The sequence below is a fragment of the Barbus barbus genome (assembly GCF_936440315.1).
Source record: "Barbus barbus genome assembly, chromosome: 43".
Classification (NCBI taxonomy): domain Eukaryota; kingdom Metazoa; phylum Chordata; class Actinopteri; order Cypriniformes; family Cyprinidae; genus Barbus; species Barbus barbus.
In genome coordinates, this window is record NC_136721.1 from 19,895,837 (window position 1) to 19,910,537 (window position 14,701).

A 14,701-nucleotide genomic window follows, 5' to 3' on the forward strand; every position below is an offset into this window, starting at 1 on the left:
CGCACATTCACAAGCGCGCGCGCACGTACACAGCAAGTCATACAAAAACATAATTTAACAACGATCAAAATGCAACTAATAAATTGGATACAATCTTAAAGGGGAATTTAGTCATAATTTACTCATTCACTTCTTTTCTGTATAAAATTTAATCATGCTTCTGGACTGTAAATGAAATGAGGATTTATTGTTGAGATTTTGTACATGTATTATTGCTCTCTACAGATGATACACCAATGTTTATAATCATAATACTATGTGCGCCTCCAGCGGTTAAATCGATCACTACAGTGCGGTGTTACTCGGGTCGGGTAATGACCAAAAAGACACATTTTGTCGCCCAGTGAACTGTCAAACTCAATCAGATCATGTTCAACATGGATTATAAATTAAAATGAAAAGCTTTAAAACGTAATGAGTATAAAGAAAGTCGTGATGCAAAGCCAGAATGGAAGAAAAATACATCAATAAACTTTTATTCATTTTCTTTTTGAAGAATGTCTCATGTCGCTGTTCTTTTGTTTTGTTATTGTACAATAGCTTTACACTTGCAATCAGTAAAAACGTTCAGGAAGTGAGTATAAAAAAGGGCACCACCAAAATAATGACAGATTATTTCACTCACACACACACACACACGCACATATATCCTCTGACATTTACATAAATTGTATTCTCCCTCTATTAGTTTCCAAATATGTATACATATACATTTATATATAAAATACATTTTAAAAGTGATGGGTAATTTCTGCTTAATATATGCCTGTTACGGTGTTCACTGTACTAGCAATTCCATCAAGATTATCATGTAAAAAGACAAAAGAAAAGAAAAAGCCTAAACAAATTCAATCTGCAACAGTCTTTCACAGAAAGACTCTGAAAAGGCAACAATGTCACACAACACTGCCCTGCCTTTAAGCAGAGAAGACAATGAGAAGCAAAAATCCTAACAAATATGATTGTACCTGAACGTCATGAGTGCTAGTGACGGCAACAATACAAAATAAATAAGACGTCTAAATGTGACCGAGGGAAAATTGCAATCTTGATGCGAGCGTATGCGTGTGTTAGTACAGAATCAGCAATAAAAAGAGGCATTCTTCAAGATCTCAAACAGCACACAAACGGTATCTGTGATTTCTTACAATTGTCTCTCCCTGCCATTATTTTGGAAAAAATAAAGGGAAAAAGAAAAACAGCGGGTGAGTCTTCATTGACCGCTATCCGACTCATGGCCGTGTTCTCTCCGTGCTCTTCATATAACTGCAGTCTTGACCTCCGTGTCCACAGTGAGGTTACAAGTTAGGCTGTCCATTCATTTCACCAAGATTCTTCTTTGAATACCAATTCTCAGGCTTTTCAGGATCTACAATGTCATATCAGTCCACTGCGAGCCAAGAAAAGGAGCTGATCGGCAGGTCTTTGAAAAACACACAGCAAATCAAACTCAAAACGCCATGTCTTTTATAAAAAAAAAAAAAAAAAAGCAAAACCAGCAAAAAAAAACAATGCCCAGATAGACTGTTAAATAATTTCATATATTTTACACTATTCCACAGTTCTCAAAGGTTCAGGAAGCCGATGCACAGAGGAAAAACCTCCTTCATCCTTTACGGACTCCTCCAGAAGATCAGGCATCAGTGTTGGTCACGCCTTTTCTTTGTCTTTTTTTCTCCACACACACACACACACACGTAAATTCAGGAGTAGAAACAGGCAAATGAAAATTGAAAGACAAAAGACCAAGCACAAAAACGGTTGAGAATCACATCTATGCTCCTGAGTCCTTTGAGAAATAGAGGATGATCTTGGATAGAAGTTAAACCGGAAGTGATAAAGAGTGAGGAGAAAAATGGAAGATGGCCTGTAAGCACATGGTACGTGAGAGCGAAACGGAGGGATGATGGAGGCTAGCGCCAGAGGCCAGCGTAGTTTCCGTGTAGGCCAGAACACAGGGGGCCGCCGGCCACGAAGAGTTTGGTGCCAGAGTCGTCGTAGCAGTGTGTGTATACCGCGTTCGGGAAGGAGTGGACGTCCGAAAAGTAGCTTCTCCATGTTTCATCGTGATTCTGTGGGAGACATGAAGATAGAGAACCAGACTGGATTTTGCATTTATTTCAGCATCAATCAAAATACAGTAAAAACAGTAATATTATGATACATTACTACAATTTCTACTGTAATCTATTTTAAATGTAATTTCTTTCTGTAATGGCAAAGCTGAATTTTCAGCATCATTACTAGTCTTCAGTGTCACATGATCCTTCAGAAATCAATCTAATATGTTGATTTGGTGGAAACATTTCTTATCAATGTTGAAACTGGTTGTACTACATAATATTTTTGTGGAAAATGTGATCAAATATATATTTTACAGGATTCTTTGATGAATGCATCTATTTGAAATCTATTCTAAATTGATTTCTATTGAAATCTAAACATTACAAATGTCTTTACTGTCAACTTTAGCATCTTCTCTGAATAAAAGTATTACTTCATTTAAAAAAAAAATCTTACTGACTCCAAACTATTGAACAGTAGTGTATAATATGTATACAATAAGTAGGATAATGTACAGTCGGCTAGACAAGAAAATCAAAACCCCAATGTGCAGAGGAGTTGTTAATTTTGCGATAATGAACAGGCTGACTGTACACTATCCCTTACATAGTTCAATTTTTTAAAGTTGTAACAAAAGGGCAGCAACCTAAGTGGGTCAATTAAGACAATCAAATAGTAGTTATACTTTCATGTGGACTCCTGATTAATGCAGCAGACAGCATTTCTGCTTAATGAACTTCCATATGGTAAGCAGAGAGTGATGCTGCAGGCAACCGACTGCTAGAGTAAGCACTTTGTAAAAGAGCTTATACATAGACTAATGCAAAAGCCTGTCCGAAGATTTCATGGCAAAAATTAGGTAGCTGGGGTGTACACAGGAAAAGAAAAACAGCAATACTACATGTCCATCAAATGAGCATAATCAATCAGATTTAGTTTAAAACAGAATTATAATTAATATAAACCACTGTTCAATTAATACTTTTATTCAGCAATGATGCATTAGTTTGATTAAAAGTGACAGAAAAGATTGTTAAAAAGATTTCACCATTGCTTTTAACTTTGAAAATAATAAAATGTTTCTTCAGCACCAAATCAGCACATTAGAATGATTTTTGAAGGATCATGTGACACTGAAAACTGGAGTAATGGCTGCTGAAATTTTAGCTTTCGATCACACAAATAAATTACACTTTACTATGCAACAGTTATTTTAAATTGTAATGATATTTTACAATTTTACTGTTTTTGAGCAAATAAACGCAGCCTTGCTGCTAGGCATAAGAGACTTCTGAATGGCTGTGTAAATAAAATATAATCATAATTAAAAAGTAAATAATTTGTATACATTTTATAAAGTGCTATAATGCTTATAAGATCAATTACATATATTACATCACATTTGTAATCATGCTGATTTTTGGAGAAAAAAAAAAACAGCACTCTTTTTGTTTAACTATATGAAATGATATAAATGTATACACAGTTTCTGACCCACTATCTTGAATTTTGTGATCATTCTAAATGTATTTAATAGACTGAATCATGCAGGGAATGAACACACTCTAAATAAGTCTAACCTACTAGACTTCATTACGTAATGCATGCATGCACAGATGTGTTTTGTTTGGTTTTTGCGATATACTTGATCATGTCAAATCACATATCATTAAAATAACAATTACAATATTATCGCAAACAATATATATCGTACAAACCTACAAGCAAGACAGAGAACCTGGGTCAAAAAAGGGTCAAAATGGACTAACTTACTAGCCATCCTCTCCCTGTGGTGAGTTTCAGGATGCCCTCTGCTGTGCAATTCCCGTACCCATCGGGAGTGCTGGATGGATCATCCAGAAAACGCTGGGCCCTGATATCGTAGAAGAGCAGGGAACCTTGGCCAGTGCCTACTGTCACTATGTGTTCATAGAAGCTCACGGAGCGAATACCTAAGAGAGAATTAAACCAGTTTGCTTTGCAAATTATAACTTTTTAACTATCTTTAAAGGGACCCCCCCCAAAAAATAACATACCACTGCCACGCTCCTTGGAGCACACAGATTTGATGTTCTGCGATGACTGCCGGGGGTCAAGGAAGGAAACGTGTGCCTGGGAGCCGACTGCATAAACAGACCAGTCCAGACCGTATGCCAGACACACATTCTCCTTACAGTAAGGGAGTTTGGTAGAAAGCTCCTACAAGGGAAAAACACCCATTAGACAATTGTAAAAATCTACAAATATTGAGCTTGACAAAATATAGGGGGAAAAAAATGCTGACAGTAGTAATTGTACCTTGCACAGGTTGTCTTCTGCCTTCCACAGATGGAAATATCCATCTAAAGAAACGGCACCCAACTCCTAATGGATGAATGAGATAAAAGCAGAGAAAGAGCTTGAATAACGCACAAAGCAATCAATTTTCAGTCACATGAGTCAAGGACAGCGGCTAACCTTATGGCTGTTGTTGAAGGCCAGTGCGCGCACTTTGCAGTTGTAGGGGTGGGTGTACTCTTTCGGGATGTCCTTGAGAGCGCGGTGAGAGATGTGGGAGTAACAAGGAACACCTTCCACATTCTGATGCTTCTCGGCCTGAGTCAGCACCTCCTCTGATATCTCCCACAGACCCATGGAACCGTCACGAGATCCTGCTCCAGTGAATAAAAGATTCCTCCTTTAACTGAACAGTATCTGATTGAACAACATCTGAATGTGTACAACACATAAGAGATAATGTATAATTAAATCGCAAAATAAACACTGAATATGTAGTCAAGGGAAATAAAAGGGTCTTGTATACCATTTAAGAGGATTATTTTGTAATAATGACTGACTGAACATCATCCTGCTAATTACACAAATTCATAAAAATAAATGAATGGACATGAAATGTTGTGATCGGAATTGATATGAGAAACAATCAATTCCTGGGGGTTGCCTGGGACAACTGTCAATCATTATAGTAGCCATTATACAAAAGTATTTGGCCACAGAATGCTGTGAAATATGGAAACAAGTATTTCAGAGAACGATGTGATGGCACAAGTATATATATATATATATTATTATATATATATTTTTTTTTTTTTTTTTTTTTTTTTTTTTGCACTGACATTCATGACAACGAAAAGAAAATCATCATTATAATAAATGTAATTCTCATTACTGTATTACACTAATGAAAACAATCATGTCCGCATTTTTTTTATTTATAGAAAATTCGAAAGTTATTCTGATTTAATGTACATGCATGCATAAAAAAAAATTATATAACAAAGTATGAGTCACTTTCACATTACTTTATTGAGAAATGGGGTCAGGGATGTGCTAAACTGTAATGAAAATAATCTCAAATATCTTTAATGTTCCTAAACAGGGCCCCATTTTCTTTAAACAAAACTTACTTTCTATTTCTCTTCTCTCTTTGCTCTTGGGGTGAAATATAACACTGGCCGTTCTTGACAGGTTTCTAGAAATGTACACTAGCACTTAATGTGTTAGCACACAGTGTAAAGTGTTGCTCAAAACTGGATCTGCCAGCTGCTCACCTGAGACTGCCATGGTATCACTGATCCACGCAATGGAGAATATCCAGTCATTGTGTCCATCCTGTCAGAAATACAGAACCAATTTGAGTCTAGAGAAATACTTTATAGGTGCATACCAGAATTGTTTTCATTGTGTTAGCCAAAGCTAGCCACTAGCCACATTTGAGCCCTAAGCAGCCCAAGGCTGAAGCCACTAAACCGCTTGACATTTATGGTACTTGCACAACTAGAAAGAAAGCAAAGGCCGGACTCACATCTCCGACGCAGACAGGGTCAAGAGTGGGAAGTCTGTACACTGCCAAGCTGTTGGGGTTGTCTCCTCCAGTGGCCAACAATGTACGAGAGGGGTTCAGCTCAATGGCGTGGATGCCACATCCCTGCTGGACATCTAGACCGCCGACTGATCCTGGACTGTGGAAGTGGAAATTGCCTCCCACTCCACTCAAACCCTGGGAAACTTCTGCCCTGCCCTCTCTGTCTTTCAGCATGGGTATCCTGGTTATCTGTCCTGAGAGGACGTCCACCACAAATAGCTAAGAAATCAAAGAAAAATAAGATTAGTAAAGTCATCTAAAAGAGAACTGCAACTAAGAGATAATAAATATAGATCTATTTCACACAGCTTCAGAAGTGTTAGAAACATACAGCGTACGCTCAGACACCTTTTATAGTACTTGTATGTTATTTTTGAGCTTCACCTTTCTTTTTCGTTATATGGAAAAACATCATTTAGATGCAGAATTTAAATTTTGGGGTGCACTATACACTTAAAGGAATAGTTATCAAGTTAGACTGTATTAACAGCATCAATGTTCAAGTCGACTTGACATTATTATAAACAGTAGCTGTTAATAGTTTTTCTAACATGGAATAAACCTTTTGTGTACTAGCGCATTATTTCAGTATAACTGAGATACTAGTATAGTTTTTATTAATATAATATTAAATTTTATTTTCAGCTTCAGTTTATTTAAGTAGGCTTCATCAAGTTACACCAAATAAACATGAAACAGACTCATTTATTTTGAAGCTCTTTCCCACTAAACAGCACTGACATAATGGAGTTTTTTTATTTTTCCATTTCATTTCAGTTAACATTTGAATTTTTTATGGTTAAATACAATAGGTTTAATTTTTTTTTCTTTTATTTTGACAAATGTCTTTTAATGAAAATGTTTTTAATGGTTATTTAACTATAATTAACTGTTCTTCCTTTAACTGTTTCTCTTCGAAAATTTGTTGTGCACCATAACCCAATCTTTAAAAATGTATTTACCCAACTCATATGCAGAATATCATGAAAGTGCCTCAGGAAAATTATGGTTTATTTGTTTATTTATTTTAAAGATAAGTAAATACAGAGAATAAAAGTAACTTGTATCCTGTTCATGTATGGGGTGAAAGCAGAAAACTGAGCAAAAAAATAATCTCAAAATAATATTCTCATCTATTTCCCAATTTACAATCAACATCGAAAGTACACTTTTAAATATTTTTAAGAAATAAATGGCACAAAGACCAGTAATATCTTGAAGATCATAAATACTGCATTAATAAAATTTCATGCTAAAGTACTAATCAGAAACCATCTCACCGTGTTGCATTTGGTTCCGCACACCACCTGCCTGTGGTTGAGCCATTGGGAAGCAAACACCTTGTTGAGGCGGCCGAGGGAGAACTCTCTCTCTTTGAGGATTCCTGGGATGCGTCCAGCAGCGAATCTGCACAGACTCCGCTGGAAGCTCCACTCATGCTGCTGCTGCGGGCGGAACTCCCTTCCTCTCACAGAGCACACCACCGACCTCCGGCTCTGCCACCAGGGCTGGGCATGACGCGCTGAGCTGGACACGCGGGCATGCTTAATCGCAGACTGACACCAGTAAAACTGACAGAGGGACAAAAAGGAGTGAGTCGACCATATAAAAAATCTAAATGAAAACAAAGTACTTTCATACAAGATTCTTTATCATACAAGATTCAATTGCATACCATTTTAAAGAAATGCAAATACTTTCAACAAAGTGTAATAGCATTTACTGTCCATACCTGATAATTATCTATCTATCTATCTTTTAGGCCATATGTGACCCTGGAGCACAAAAGCAGTCTTAAGTCGCTGGGGTATATTTGTAGCAATAGCCAACAATACATTGTATGGGTCAAAATTATTGATTTTTCTTTTATGCCAAAAATCATTAGGATATTAAGTAAAGATCATGTTCCATGAATATATTTGGTAAATTTCCTACTGTAAATATATCAAAACTTCATTTTTGATTAGTAATATGCATTGCTAAGAACGTCATTTGGACAACTTTAAAGGAGATTTTCTCAATATTTTTATTTTTTGCACCCTCGGATTCCAGATTTTCAAATAGTTGTATCTCAGCCAAATATTGTCCTATCCTAACAAACCATACATCAATGGAAGGATTATTTATTCATCTTTCAGATTATGTATAAATCGCATTACCCTTATAACTGGTTTTGTGGTCCAGGGCCATATATCAGCATCAAAGGCTATATTCATGGAAAACTTTACAGTAATATAAACTTGTCTTAAAATAATCTTAATAACTATACATCAGTGATTGTATCCAACAATTTAACAATATTAGTTTTACAAACAAATAATATAATAAATAAATAATTAAAAATAACAAATTACATACAAAATTGATATTTGATAAAAATTCCAATATTTTTTTCAGGAAAAACTTTTTTTAATGCCCATTAATGCACTTTGAGTAAAAAATGTTATACTTTGTCTAAATAACAAAACGCAAAAAAATAAAACGAATAACTTTAAATGCTACAAATAAATTAAAGCATAACAACATTATAATGCACAGCATGAAAATAGATATTAGTTTGGAAGTTTTCTAAACATTAAATGAATCCTTTCCAAACTTGAGAAAGAGTTTGTTCACTTAAACCCTAATTTTACTTCACAAAAATGTTCTTTGTTAGTGAATTTGCACATTGCACATCTCTTTCTCAAACTGATTATATAACATTTTCAAACAGAAACCCTAAATTATGAACACAATCTCACAGGACATCTGGTTTTAGGTGGCTTCCTTGCAATCCAGCACTGTGTAGGCACTTTTAAAAACAGCTTGCATTTGAAGAAAAACACCTGGTAGCATTGCAAATTCATCACCTCACCCTGCTAACAACCTTCTATACAATCAAGCAATAAATTATGGCAAAACTGCCAAACAACAAAAGTGAGGGCATCCATCTGATGTTAACGCCAGCTGGCAGACAAAACGATTCTGTGCTCCCAGCTAGCATCGACAAATCAAATATAGCCATGGCACGGTTGAGCAAAACCAGCGGCTTGAAGTATATCAGCTCCTGTGGGCCCAATAATCTGTGTGAGAGACTGAGACTCATTCATTTTAATGCTTATTCTAGCTAAACAGCACTGACATCATCATGCTTATAATCAAAACATCAACACCCATATAAACAACTCTTGCTGAAATTAAATAATCTGTCCAGAGCGAGAGTATCACACTCCTAGTCATAAACACTGATGTATCTCTGCTCTAGTAAAGCACTTCCAATCCCCCTCCAGGCCAGTAGACATCAGCCATATCTGGCTGACCCAGATCCTAACGGCCAAGTAGGTCAGGATCTTAGTCAATACACGACCACCTTCTCACACAGAGGAAAATAATGCTCAAGGGTTTTAGGAAGGATCCTGCAAGGATTAACAATAACATTCAAATGGTAAAAAAAATAAACTACAAAAAAAAACCTCATGGGAGATATAGTCTCTTTAGTCCCGCCTCCAAACTCACACCATTGGTTGACGCCGTGTTGTGCTGGGCGGGATGCTCAAATAAACATTTCAGGGGAATATACCTGCAAATGATGGTCTCTGCATATTAAGCTGTGACATGAGAAAGTACTGAAGCATGAAATCTTTAAATTATATAGACTTTATATATAAAAAATATTGCTTTAGGCTTTATAAATACACATGATGTTTACAGATTGCAAACACAGCGTTTGAGAATAACAAACAAGCTAAATATCTTTTTTTAGGGTTATAATTATTAGAATATATCTGTAATTGATGTATTAATGATTTATTTCAAAGAGCTACCTGGGAAATTTAAATAAACACAGTGAGATGATCATTTAAAGTCTAGACATACACAACCATTCCCATAGTCAGGCCTCATTATTATCACAAACATCAATTGTTGAGGCCTATGATATCAGTGCATTGTTTTTATTGATTTGCTCTTTTAAATTTGGCTGTCACACAGGGATAAGTCCAGAGCTGACCTGTGATATCCAAAATAAACCTTCAACAAAGCCAAATATGGAAAGCAAGTGATCTTCCAAAGCAGTGTGTTGCACTGAAGACCACCTTCCCCCATATAAGAACTCTCTCCTGTCCTACAAGCCCATAATAAGATATTGCTCACTGATTCTTGAGTAATGGGACAAAGAAATATCCTGCTTCTTCTATTTTCCCATAATATGTGCATTTGTACTGGCCAATCAATCACTCAATATGGAGTCAATAACGACAGTAATGTGTCAGATATTCATTATAAATATTGACATAAATACCATTTACTTCAATAAATCAATCATTTAAGACTATGTGGTGATTTCAAACTAAATTTACTGAATTGTCACCGTACTGAAACAAAAAAAATTATATGTGACCCTGGACCCCAAAACCAGTCTTAAGTGTCAATTTTTCTAAATTTAGATTTATGCATCATCTGAAAGCTGAATAAATAAGCTTTCAATTGATGTATGGTTTGTTAGGATAGGACCGAGATACAACTATTTGAAAATCTGTAATCTGAGGGTGCAAACAAATCTAAATACTGAGAAAAATCGCCTTTTAATATTGGATTTTTGGCATAAAAGAAAAGTCGATAATTTTGACCCATACAATGTCTTTTTGGCTATTGCTACAAATATACCCCAGCGACTTAAGACTGGTTTTGTGCTCCAGGGTCACATATAGTATTGACAAAATAACTTTTTTGCTTATCACACTTGTATACTCATATTGTGTTTTCCTAGTGGTAATAATAGAACCTACATAAAAATACAAGCAAAATGATAATAACATCACAATAACAGAAATTTGCCTGCACCTGTATGACCTTGTTGAACTCATAGCAGGTGAAATATAGAAAGTGGATCCTTAGGATGAAGGCGGCCTGTGATATTGCCTGATTTTATAAATGTTTTCATAAATATCTGGCAGTTTTGACAAAAAGTACAGACACAGCTGTGAGAAGTAGCTAAAATGAACCACTTCGTTATGTTAGGACATAGTGATATTTGTTTAAAGGCTACATATTTATATGACGGTATTATTTTGTTTGAAATGTTTAATTTATATAAAATCTATAAATCTGAAGAAAGGCGGTTTTTAGGATGACAATGTAATATCACTAAGAGAAAACGAAATAAACTGATACACATGTTAAGACTACTATAGTGATCATATATGAATGTTGTTTAGAACTAATGTTTTGTCTCATATCAAGAATCATTGAGCTGCAAAAGCAACATTGTGCTATTAATATTTATCATCTTAACAATGAAAAATAATGGAGAAGTGTAGCAGATCTCAGTCGTACTGGACGTCTAACCAGTTTATACTGTCTGGCTCTTGCTGGAGAATCATTATCCTGTAATCTAGTGCAGGATTAATACGTACTCAAACAAAACACAAACTTAATGTTCAAGACAACTGATAAATGATTATACATTAATAAACAAACCAGCTCACCAACGCCAGATCAATGTCAACAACTAACAACCATTATTAGCCTTTAGCCAGCAGGCTGGTGCTAACATTAATGTTAGACTGCAATCTTTTCCTGTTTGTAAACTGTCACATTTCGAGTTTGTGTTTCTGTTCCCTATGATTCATGGATGTTGTTTCATTCATATAACACGAGAGGTTAGCATATGGCTGCAAGCGGTTTTTGTTAACGTTATGTATAGAGAGATTTGTTTACCTGTTGTTCCTTGGACTCCCCTGCTTTCCTTTTCCTGCTAACTGTTTTTCTCGCCATAGCCCGACACGCACAGGTCCCTCACCCACATGGAGGGTAGCAGCGACTCTGGGAAGTGGATCATATAATGGCGATGGGGTTGATTCGGCGGCCTTTGGGCTGGTGGAGCCGCGCGACTAATTGAATCCAACCGAGTCGAGTCGGACGGCTCTGAATAACCGTCCGTTTCCGTTGCAGTGTCCGATCACCGATCCGTGTGATTTGGGTCGTTTTTAGGGCAGGCTTGTTTGTTTTTCGTCTGTGTGGAGGAGCTACAAGGGTACTGCTGCCCCTCCCCTGCACCGAGCTCACTTTTCACCTTTCTTCTTTATCTCGCTGCCCGTCGTTCTCCTGAAAAAACGAGTCATCCGACAACGTACAGCGCCGCGCGCAGCCGCAATCCAGTCAAACATCAACAAAAACAAGGTCAAACGTACGCGTGCGCGTCGCTTGCGTGCGCGCGCACGACCTCGCGATTCTTTAATGATTTGTGCTGCTGTATTCATTCGTAAAATTTGGTGTCTTTTAAAAGTCCATAAAATACGTAATGGCATTTCTAATGCACAATTTCTCCTGACTGTAATTATAATTGGCTGACTTTTTAATATTTGTAATCATTTAAATAAATATGACATAGCGTGGTCATAAAACTTAAATGCAATGTGGTAAATTTGAAAAACAAACAAATCAACATTAAGTCAATGACAATGTATACATTAACGGTAGTTGTTATTTAATCTTGGTAGAAATTAGTTTATTGGATTATAGCTATTTAGTCTGTATTGTAATATTTCTATTTTTGACCTGGATAACATACTTGCCACAAACACACAGGGCAAAATAATTTATGCATAAATTCTTAAAATAAGTTTTGAAGAGACAATTTAATAATTATTAAATAAAATTTTATATACCGGTGCGTGTGTATATATGTATATATATATATATATATATATATATATATAATACACACATCAATTTTGTAATATTTAGGAAAATTTTAGAAATTTGCTGAATGAGATGTTTTGAATTGGTTATTTCCTCCTCTCTGATTATAGTATTGGTTAATATCTGAACAAGTGAAAAAAAAAGATGACTTTTCACTAAATGAAAATGTTGCAGTTTCAACAATGCCATCTGCTGATGCACAAAGGTTTATTTTGTCTGACACACAATAAGCTGTTTAACAACCTCATTCAACATGCAGCGTGTGAATTTCCTTTAACCTGTGCTCTTTATTGCTGCTGACCTTCTATTCCACTGGAAGCTTCACCATGGTGGCGACCAGCAAGAGTCACTTCCCATTCAGGTAGATCTTTTTTGCTGCTCCCGGACAAAATCTGTGCATCATCAACATCAGTGACAGCTACACTCTTTGAAAACAAGAATAAGTTTAATCATATTCAAGTCTGAAATAATTTTAAAGATGACTAAACATTTTAAATCACATTTAAGAGCTATGGATCTCTGTGTTGTTAGGCCCGCCCATCTGCTCTACCTGTCCATCAGGTTCTCTAGCCATACATCAGGACATTTCCCCATTTACACTTAGAATAGATCTGCATTAGAGCGTTAACTCGCCTCAGGCAAAATGCTCTTTGTGATATAGCCAGCAGTGTTTGCGCTGTATTCTTTTCAGCCTTTAGTAGTATGTTCAGTCAAGACTGAGAGAAGCTGTTACGAAAAAAAAATAGATGAAGAACCCTGTACACCATCTTACTTCTTTTGAATAATTAGTACTTTACGGGATAGGACAGGTGAACCTCTTATCATCTGTCAAGAACATATGCGGGTCATATTGCATCTTGAAACCAAAAGAAAAAATTATAGATTTTTCATCAAGACAATTTTAGGACCATTCATTTTGTTGTTGGTTTTTCATTGTGACATTTTTCATGGCAATTAGGCAAACAATTTTTTTTAATGTTTTTATATAATATGAAATATATGCATATAATTATGATTTCTTTTCACCATAACAAACTGTGCTCTATATATATATATATATATTTGTTAAGATCACTTAAAATCATTTTTATGCAAATGTAATTTATTTTTTCTTTTGATTTCAGGGTGACATTGATTTCCAGACATCTACATGAGATCCACTCGCATCAACAAGGACTCATTACAGTTTAAATGAGATTATTTTGACAACACTGTTGAAATTATATTGCACATGGAAAGTGAGTTTAAGAGGCTGTTTTTGTACCTATAATGGTGAAAATTAATAAAACAAAAAATAAAGCAAAATAATAATGCACGTCTGGCTGATAAATAGTGAAACCTTTATTTATGAATGGCCAGATGAGCTACCCAGTAACCTACATGTGCTCCCTGGGACAAGGAACATCTCTGTCATATGTGATTCTTATCATTTATCCCATCTCAGAAGAAAGTGCTTAATAGGGCTTAATTAAGGTTTTTAGTATTGCATTATACCTAAAGGCCGCTGTCAAATGGGGCGTTAGAAAAAAAATATACACTTCAACCTAAAAGCATTGGTATGATGAAAACTCACCCAAAAGTTTTATTTATATATATATATATATATATATATATATATACACACACACACACACACAATAATGCCAAAAGTGTTACACCCCCTTTAGAACAGAAAAAGGCACTAACAAAACTGTGGCAAGAAAGATGGAATCATAATTCATGTATTTAAAAATTGTATTTCCATCTCTGTTGCAACAGTTTTGGACGTGTCTAAAATGACAGTACCCTTATGTACAAGTCATTGGTGTTTGGTGATGAGTTTTTGGCTCAAGGTCTGCATATAAAGTCACACCAGAGGTGTTCAGCTGGGATCAGGACTTGGCTTTCTGCAGACCAGTCAAGTTCTTCCACACTGACTCCATCAATCATGTCTTTTTGAACCGTGCCTTATACACAGAGGCACTGTCATGTTAGAATAGAAAAGGGTCCTGTCCAAACTGTTGCTATAAAATTAGAAGCACACAATTCCCTAGAATATCATTATATGCTTTAACATTAAGATTTGTACTCATAGAAATTACTAAAGTAGTC

General features: G+C 35.7%; 1 protein-coding gene across 1 annotated transcript; it reads right to left on the reverse strand.

The window, feature by feature from the left end:
• Positions 1-163: 163 nt before the first annotated feature.
• LOC306862509 (DDB1- and CUL4-associated factor 12-like) lies at positions 164-12,118 on the reverse strand. The gene is made up of 9 exons (XM_079405341.1): positions 11,627-12,118; positions 7,210-7,500; positions 5,870-6,148; positions 5,616-5,676; positions 4,522-4,715; positions 4,363-4,428; positions 4,101-4,263; positions 3,838-4,016; positions 164-2,072 (listed from the first exon to the last, which is right to left on the reverse strand). Exons 1-9 carry the CDS (start codon positions 11,681-11,683, stop codon positions 1,914-1,916), a joined length of 1,449 nt encoding a protein of 482 aa, XP_079261467.1. The 5' UTR covers positions 11,684-12,118; the 3' UTR covers positions 164-1,913.
• Positions 12,119-14,701: the final 2,583 nt, after the last annotated feature.